General features: G+C 42.1%; 1 protein-coding gene across 2 annotated transcripts; it reads right to left on the reverse strand.

Moving 5' to 3' along the window:
• Positions 1-319: 319 nt before the first annotated feature.
• On the reverse strand, positions 320-6303 carry LOC129165307 (uncharacterized). 2 transcript variants are annotated; one of them, XM_054748200.2, is made up of 4 exons: positions 6173-6303; positions 4499-4572; positions 1512-1583; positions 391-533 (listed from the first exon to the last, which is right to left on the reverse strand). In XM_054748200.2, the coding sequence occupies exons 1-4, from the start codon at positions 6280-6282 to the stop codon at positions 523-525; spliced, it is 267 nt and encodes an 88-aa protein (XP_054604175.1). In that variant the 5' UTR covers positions 6283-6303; the 3' UTR covers positions 391-522. The 2 variants fall into 2 exon arrangements, with proteins under 2 accessions (XP_054604173.1, XP_054604175.1); XM_054748198.2 differs by having other exon boundaries at positions 320-1583.
• Between the last annotated feature and the right edge of the window lie 2461 nt (positions 6304-8764).

Raw genomic sequence — 8764 nt, forward strand, 5'->3', positions numbered from 1 at the left:
GTTCCACCTCATAAGAAAATTTTGGAACAATAAAAACCTCTGGCCACCGACTAATACGCTCTGGTGAATCTATGGCATCAGTGCTATCGTTCAGAAGACTTGTCTCACTAGTGCTGGTTGAAATCAAGTCCAGCTCCACTAATCTGATTATTTTAACCGATGCTGTGCTTGGGAGGTGTTCCATTTCAACCAAATTACACAATGCATGATCAAAATCTGGATCTTCAAACTGAAGCCTAAAGTCAAAAGTCAACTTTAGCCTAGTTTTGATTTCATCTATGAGGGCCTGTACACTGCTTGGGCGAGATGGCAGAATAAGTCTTTCAGCATTATCATTATCAAGGATGACCCTTAGCTTCAGTCTCTCTGTTGCCTCCATCTGAAGTTGTAGGTCCTGTAACATACAGGATTCAAATAATATAGCGACATTTCAACACACTCAGAGTTCTCATGCCATGTATGCATTACCTGTACACTGGCAGAAGGGCTGGGGAGATCTGCTGATATTTCAGTTCTGTTTCTTTAGTCAGACACTGGAATGAAATGTTTTGTTGTTAGAATTAGTTCATTTGCAATCTTATAAGCAAAATGTGGCAGGTGGTCAGACAGCTGGCACACAGATTTGACACTATGACTCTCCGGTATATGCTCGACTAGTTCGTATGACCTCAAGTGCTCAACATACAAAGTGTCGTAGTCTTTTAAGAGAAAATGCATTTTGTCGCTGATAAGTAGGATGTTTCGAATCTCTTTGAACTCTGGCAAGGCTGCATAAGCACCAGTACATACAAACATGCCAATTGCAAAGCTTGTGCCATCAATTGAGATATTTTTTGTTCCATAAACTGTGTCACTGTCAACAATACCTGAGATAAATGATTGTGTATCTGCAGGTAGTGATGAGATGTACATAGACTCCATTTTGGATGTCTGAACATGTGGTTTGAAAAACTTTGAGGATGACAAATAAAATGCCATCTGACTTTGATGTCGCTCTGCCAAAGTTTTTAACACATTTTTGTAGTTGTGAGTGTCATGAATAATTTTTTTGAAAACCTTATGCTTTCCCTCAAATCTCATTGTCCAAAGGTGGACCAAGGGACCAAAGCATTTTATCAAGTGTGGGTAATGCTCGATGTAATGATGCTTTGGCCTTAATCGAACATTAGGAAACACTTCTTGGAAGAGTTGCCGGTGGTCCAATATTTTACAAGCCAAGTACTGAATGGTCTCTTCATTAAAAATCTGAGACATGGCAAGCTGAACGACATCCTTTAACTCCATTAGCACTTCCCAAAACGTGTCTCTTTCTGGGACTTTTGAGCCAATGAGAAGAGGCAACATTATAAGCAGGGCATGATTTTCATGAGCATTCCCACCAATGGTCCCTCGACTGGCAAAATTAGTGGGTATTGGATGAGGGCGATCAACTTTGTCAGAATGTTGATATGGAAAGTGCAATATTGCTCGATTTAAGTCTTCTAATGTAAAATATTTACTGGAAATCAAACCTTTTAAGCAATGAGCTATCTCCACTGGAACAACGCCTTCAAACAGGTCGTGCAGGAGGTCAGGTGGGAAGCCTGTGACAGGATGGAAGAATGACAGATGGTCAGAAAGAACACAACTGTTTTTGACACCACAATTTCCCTCACTGCCATCGCTCTGAAGCTCTCGTAAAAGATTGTCATGAAGATCCTTTGTTCTCAGCACATAATCCCCTGTAACTGCATTTTTTGTCTGCATTTCTATTTGTGTGGCATGACAAAACCTGCAGAAATGTGTAGCCCTGAAGCTCTCATTGAACCCAGCAAGCCCATGTGCGGCAAGGTTATCTGCCACAACACAGTAGACAGTGCCTTTAAGACATTCACCAAGGGTATCAATGTAGATGCCTACTTCTTCAAGAGTTTTCAGATCATTTAAGAGTGGTGACATCATTTTCTTAAACCCAAACAGGCGCACATCATTAGAGTTGCACAGGAGAGCAAGCTGAGTGCAGTGGAGAGCAGAACGGGATTTAACTGGAAAGTTTGCCAGTGTCCAATAAACTGCAAAAACTTTATGTATTTTCTTTGAAGTACCGAGTGGGTTTGCAATTTCAAAATCATCCACATAAAGCATTATCGAAAGTTTTGTTCCCTCTTGTGAGAGTAGAACATTTTCCCGGTAGTAGGATCCATCACAAAATGACATGAAATGTCCAGGTATCTGAGTGGGTGTTTGTTGAACTTTTTCAAGGACTTTGGTTTTTTTCAACAACATTTGCAAAGATGTAAGAATTGACACATACATGTATGTGTGCTTTGATGATTCAATTAAATACTCCACAGGCTTGACATACGGAAAGTTTGCTTCATAGTAAGATTTTCTCATCTTTGCTGTTGACAGTGGTCCACCAGATGTGATACATTTATGTAAAACATTACTATCAGAAACTGCCTGAGAAATGTCATCGACCAGTTTGTCAGTATATAGACAGTTATGCTTCTTCAGTATATCAACTACTGATTTTTTAATGAGAGGTTCTGTTAACAAAAACAGGTGATCAATGTGCTCAATGATAGGGCTGTAGCGAAGCCTCGACGAAGTCGACGGCTCGATTCTAAAAATTTGTCGACGTCAGATCCGGAAGTCGACGCACCGCGCCCACTTGTTGCATCCCCAGGAGTTTGTAAATAGAGGAGGAATCTGCCCGTTTTTCCTCTAGTTCGCCCTCTTCTCCGCCTTCACTAAAATCTCCGCCAAATACCGAAGACCCGGAACAACGTCCGTCCACTACTAGATTATTTTCCTGTTTTGCCCCTTCGTCTCCCGGCAACGGACAACAACTTCCGGGGTCAGATGCGCTGCTTCGTGTCTATCGCAGATGTAGAAAATCACCGGGAGCGCTTCTCCCGCCATTAAGGAGCTTCTTTCAGACATGAGGAGAGCTGTTTTGGTGGTAGCAGTCTCTCCTCCGTGCTGGTCTGTTTGCTGCTGGGTGTTTTTGGTTTATTTAAACTTGGTAACTTGAACTTAACGTTGGTAAAGCTACTGTTAGCATCTTCGCTAACAGCTTCTTGCGTTGGGATAAGCTGTTACGTTTTGGTTTAGAGTTCATCTTTTTTGTGGTGTAGATCTCCCTTTTATTACATTTAGAGTGTTGTGGGTTTTCGGTTTAGTGTAAAATATCACCTGAGTTTGGTTTAACCCGTAAGACCACTCGCCTCACGCACATAAGTGACCAAAACAAAGCAGCATGGAGACACTCCATCTTCTACCACCTCTCAGGCAGCAGCCTGCACTCCCAAGTTCTACACGTCACCAGAACATAACCAACCGCAACACAATAAAAGCAGTGTTATACAAAATGGAAGGCCTGTAGTGTTTATTCTCTTACAGTAAGAATTTATCAATTTTTTTGAGGAATTTATTTGAGATTTTCTGGTTTTTGTTAATTGTGCAATAGAAAAATAATCATTAGATTAATTTTCTAAATAGTCATTAGAATAGTCGACTATTCGATAAAATAATCGTCAGAATAATCGTTTTAAAAATAATCGTTTACCCCCAGCCCTACTCAATGATCTCCTGTGTTGCTCTCTGGGACACATGGAGAATGCTCTGCATTTTCAAGAAAAAGCCAGCTAGATTGTGCTGCAACTGCTCTTCTAAACCGTCAGTTGTACTCATTTCACTAGTGGATGCCACTTCACTTTCATCTAATGGTTCTACTGAATCAAGCTGCAGAACATCCTTTTGGCCTACATTTAGGACACTTTGCACAATGCCTTCATCATAATGTGCTGAACTTTGGTGTTCTCGGCATTTGTGCACATTGAATGTTGAGTATACATTGGTTTTAAAATTGCAGCCCTTGAAAGGACATGGAACCATTTCTTTCAGTTTTAAATGCCCCCTCAGATGGATAAACATTTGCCTTTCAATAAATGGCTGCTTAAAGTTACACACAGGGCAGCAAAATCCATAATTATTAAAAGCTGGATTTGAATGGTCTTTTCTTTGTGTAGCAGTATGTATTCTTGACATATGTACCTTTAATGAATTAAATGTACTAAATGTACACATGCAGGTGGTGTAGAGACAGGGTAAAGGTGAAATTGTGGAGTACTGGCCATGGTTAAGCCGGTAATGTTTCAGCAACATGACTTTTATCGCAGTAGAAAAACTACACAACTTGCAATTCCACATTTTGTCATAAATCAAAGGGTCCCCAATAAGATGTCAAGTGTTTTATATCACCTTCACTGGCCGTTTTTAGGTGTTTTATAACACCTTCACTGGCCGTTTTTAGGTGTTTTATAACACCTTCACTGGCCGTTTTTAGGTGTTTTATATCACCTTCACTGGCCGTTTTTAGGTGTTTTATATCACCTTCACTGGCCGTTTTTAGGTGTTTTATATCACCTTCACTGGCCGTTTTTAGGTGTTTTATATCACCTTCACTGGCCGTTTTTAGGTGTTTTATATCACCTTCACTGGCCGTTTTCATCACCTTCACTGGCCGTTTTTAGGTGATGAAAAGCAGTGGATGATCTCTCCTTGTGCGCAGCTTCTTCAGTCAAAACACTGTAATGTCACAGAAAACAAAAATGTTAATGTATTTTGGCAAGTGAACAGAAAGCCAGCAAGACAAGACTACAACAAAATATGCTGAAGTTGAATGGCAGGAGTTTCAAAAAACAGTTTATTGAGTAAATGATAAAATAGTCTTGCTTAATGTTATGTGATGGACAGAAGACGGAAGCTGCCGAGCTCCGAGGGTGTGGTGATTGGACACCAGCTGGTCCTCGTTATGGATAACGAGGCCAGGGAGGATAAAAGGGTGACAGACCTACTGAGAGGGGTGCGTGGTCGACCTGTCATTGTGGCATCGGACTTTGGGGGGTGGGGTCGTTCGCAGCCGGGTAGGGCTACCGGCGACGAAGATAGCTGAACAGGTGTTTAGTGTTCCAGCGCCAGGAGGGAAGGCTGGTCGCCTTCTTTAGACAGTTAGGGCTGGGCATAGGTGATGCCAAGGCCGCGCCGACATATGCCGCTACGGACTCTGGCAGTGGACTTATGTTGTGGATTTACCCGCCGTCCTCGCAAGCTACACCCCGGGGCGTTGGAAGCTCAGACCCCGGGGACGGGGGTCACACCATCCGTGACAGCTAAGTACCGCTGCTTATGTGACTCATGCTGGACAGTTGGTTTTAGAAGAGAGGGCTTGGGCCATGGTGTTTTATCGTTGTGTTTTATTATTGATTGTGCAATAAAGTGTGTCTTTTATAAGTCGTTGCCTACTGGTGGTGTGTTCAGGTTCTGACCGGAGGGCAAGATATTCTGCCCGTGCTGCCCACGGCTACTTTTATTACAGTTAGAATGAAATTAATCTACCCTTTTCACACATGTGGTGTAAAAAATCCTTGAATGTTACAAAGTGCAGTCAGAAATTACTAACAATAATTTAAACGTTAAGTTTTATGTCATTAATTTTGGAAAAAGTTTCAGCACTTAGTTTTTACTAAAATGGCGCCCATGGTTATATTTAAATTTTTTACCAGCGGTCTTGTCGAATACTCTAAAATGAATTGTACATAAGGACTAGAAAAAGTTACGCTATAAATGTCTAAACTTACTTTACTGTGTGAAGCTTTAAAAAGATAGACTAGCAACAACCATCTAACTAAAATAAGCCACCAACCGTTATATTTTAAATCAATACAGGCGGGTATCTTAAATGAACCATGTAAAGAACACGAGAACTAGAACGTTAAGATAGAAATTAATACACTTTATTTTACAATTTAAAGTAATATGAAGTTAAGTTCAGTGAAAGGGTAGGTTAAACTAAACTAAAATATAACTAACCGTTACTTTTTAGATTTGTACAGGCGGGCATCTCAAAGGAACCATGTAGGCTGTGTTAAGAAAATACGAGGACTAGAAAGTTCAGATTGGAATTAAAAAAACGTTATTTTACTCTTAAAGATAATATAGTTAAGTTCTGTGCGATGTAGCTTTGAAAATGTAGGTGGTAACAACTACCAAAAACCGTCAAATTTAAGGCGGGCTTCAAACAATCAGTCTCGAGTTGAGCTAGCAAGCTCCGTTTTTCTACACATCAGCTAAGTAGTCTGATTAACCTGCAACGTCTGTTCAAGCATTTAAACAAAAACACAGTTACCTTGTAATTCTGGCAATGTGGTTAAAATTCTCCTCCGTGCCGAAAAATGCCTCTAATGGCCGCTGGCGCTGCTGTTGTCGGTGGCATAGCACCCAGAGCTGTGTTAGCATCTCCGTGTGCAAGGCTCAGTGATGACGTAGGAAAAGCAAAAGGGAGGGGTTATTTTTTTGTTTGAAATGAGCGACCTCAACTTAAACAGTTTAAAAGCACATTACTCCAAAGAAAAGATAAACACAATTATACTAATTATGAATGAGTTTTAACATCATACTGTTAGTTTGGGGTTTTAACTAATTGTATAAAAGTAAGTATAACTATTTAGCTAAAGTGAGTGAAAATAACTGACATAATTTTAGTAAGAAGCACTATTGGGAATTACAGTGCAGCGTATCCAGTTATTGAACCTCGCTCTAGCAGACAAGGATGCTTCTTGATGAGGGCCTCTCCCACGCAGCTGAACTGGTTATCAGTTATGTATAGTCCATAACAAACAATTTCTTGAATAAGACAATCCAGAATGTTTGACAGTAATTTACAGTCTGGGATAAGAAGTGTTTTTATCTCCCTGTATTCAGCATTAGCTTTTTCAAGTTTGAACTCAGAATCAAATGCAAACTTTGGCACACAAAACTTGGCTGTCCATTGCAACCTTGAAAGTGACTGCTCAGACTCTGCAGGAGGAAGGTGCTCTATGTCAGGACAGCTCACACCAGAAAAACTTGAAGCTGATCTTTTCTCTACAGCTTGTGGTCACATCCAGCGGTTAAGGAAGAAGACTGGGAAAACCCAACTTCGGAGAGATCAACTACCTTAATTGTGCCTCTGTTTTGTAGTTCAGATGTTGATGTCAGATTAATAAAGTCATTGTCAAAGAGTGAATCCATAATTGTAATTTGAGGTTGTATGTCAGTCCACACTGACGTTGCACTTCCTCCATCAGCTCTGGAACAGACTGAGGAAGTCCATTTGAAAGTATTAGCCTCTGGCTAGTGTTATCCACCAGGATAACTTTCAGTATGCAGGGTGAATTCATTGTTTTCAATCTGAAATGACAAAAAGCACATAATAAAAAATCTACAAATAGTAACATGTGTCACAAAATGATATAAAATCTGATGTAAAAGCACACAGCACAATAAAAAAAATTAATAATAGATGCCCCGCCAAAGGTCATACGTGACCGAAACACGTCAATTTTCTTGATCTAATAATAGGAGGGTTCCTCGGATCACCAATTTCCCCCCAGTCTACATCCCAAAATAAATAATAGTTTTCACGTTGATCTAATAGCTAGGGATGCTCTGATCAGGTTTTTTGCTGCCAATCACCAATACAGATCTCAGATACCTATCACTGATACCAATCACAAGGATGAGCAGGGGTGGACCGTTAAAGCGCCCAAGCGCCAATGGCGCTAAATTTTCTCGTCGGGCGGTAAATACTTGACGACTTACCGCCCCGGTGGCGCCCAAGCTTTATTTGTCATTTACACACCGGCTTTCACCTGCATCATGGCCCCGCCCTGTAGGAAGCTGCCGTTTTCGTTTCGCGCGCGTAAACCTGCGCGCCTCTAGCCACGTACTGCACTTGTACAATTCGTGCACGTACTGCACGATTCTAGTTATAGTCACGTGAACTACAAGTTCACTGTTAAAGACGAAGTGGAACCACGCTAGAAACACACGAGCACGCAGGGAGATGCCGCCGGCACAGGGATGGGATTTCTTGATGAAATCTCCGGCAAAACGCTTTAAAACTGGTGAGGAGAAGCGAGACAGTTCGAAACGGTATGAAGCAGAGAAGCGTGTGCGTAGGAGGAATGATTCTTGGCGGTTTAAAGAAGACGGGAGGCGCAGAGAATGACCGTGTTCGAGTTGAGCAGCAGCTCGCCTGGAAAACAGACGAGAGCAGACGGAAGCAGCAGGGGGAGTGGCTGAAAGCCGGCGTTTACGCCGGGGACACACCGGCCGCGGAAGCGCTGAGAAGCGAATCGCTCACGAAATTCGGCCGCTGCTCAGTTCGGATCAGGCGCGCCCCCCAGTCGAGGCGCGCCTCGGCTCAGCTGTAGTTTTTCCTCCATTTTCTCAGCTCTTTTCCTCTCTCTCTCGTGTGTGTGTGTGTGTGTGTGTGTGTGTGTGTGTGTGTGTGTGTGTGTGTGTGTGTGTGTGTGTGTGTGTGTGTGTGTGTGTGTGAGAGAGAGAGAGAGAGAGAGAGAGAGAGAGAGAGAGAGAGAGAGAGAGAGAGAGAGAGAGAGAGAGAGAGAGAGAGAGAGAGAGAGAGAGAGAGAGAGAGAGAGAGAGAGAGAGAGAGAGAGAGAGAGAGAGAGAGAGAGAGAGAGAGAGAGAGAGAGAGAGAGAGCCTATGGTGTGAACCAAATGTTTCTGCCAGTTGAATATCATCATTATCATTTAAAACGGTTCAGTTGTTATTTTGACTCGTTTTGGCAGCTGACCAGCGGGCCGGTAGATTCTTGGCAGGGCCGGTAAATATTCAGAGTTACCGGCCCGGCTGGCCGGTTGGTTTTGAAGTTAATGTCCACCCCTGATGAGACATGTTCACAATGACTGAGAATCTACATGCAGCAAAGCATGA

This window comes from Nothobranchius furzeri, chromosome 2 (genome assembly GCF_043380555.1).
Source record: "Nothobranchius furzeri strain GRZ-AD chromosome 2, NfurGRZ-RIMD1, whole genome shotgun sequence".
Lineage (NCBI taxonomy): Eukaryota > Metazoa > Chordata > Actinopteri > Cyprinodontiformes > Nothobranchiidae > Nothobranchius > Nothobranchius furzeri.

What these genes read in the sequence shown, in the direction of transcription:
- LOC129165307 (XM_054748198.2), bottom strand. Translation starts at nt 6,282, where the DNA reads ATGCTAACACAGCTCTGGGTGCTATGCCACCGACAACAGCAGCGCCAG. An exon ending in CACATTGCCAGAATTACAAG is followed by an intron (nt 4,573 to 6,172) that starts GTAACTGTGTTT and finishes GTGACATTACAG; the next exon opens with TGTTTTGACTGAAGAAGCTG. An exon ending in CCTAAAAACGGCCAGTGAAG is followed by an intron (nt 1,584 to 4,498) that starts GTGATGAAAACG and finishes ATCCTGTCACAG; the next exon opens with GCTTCCCACCTGACCTCCTG.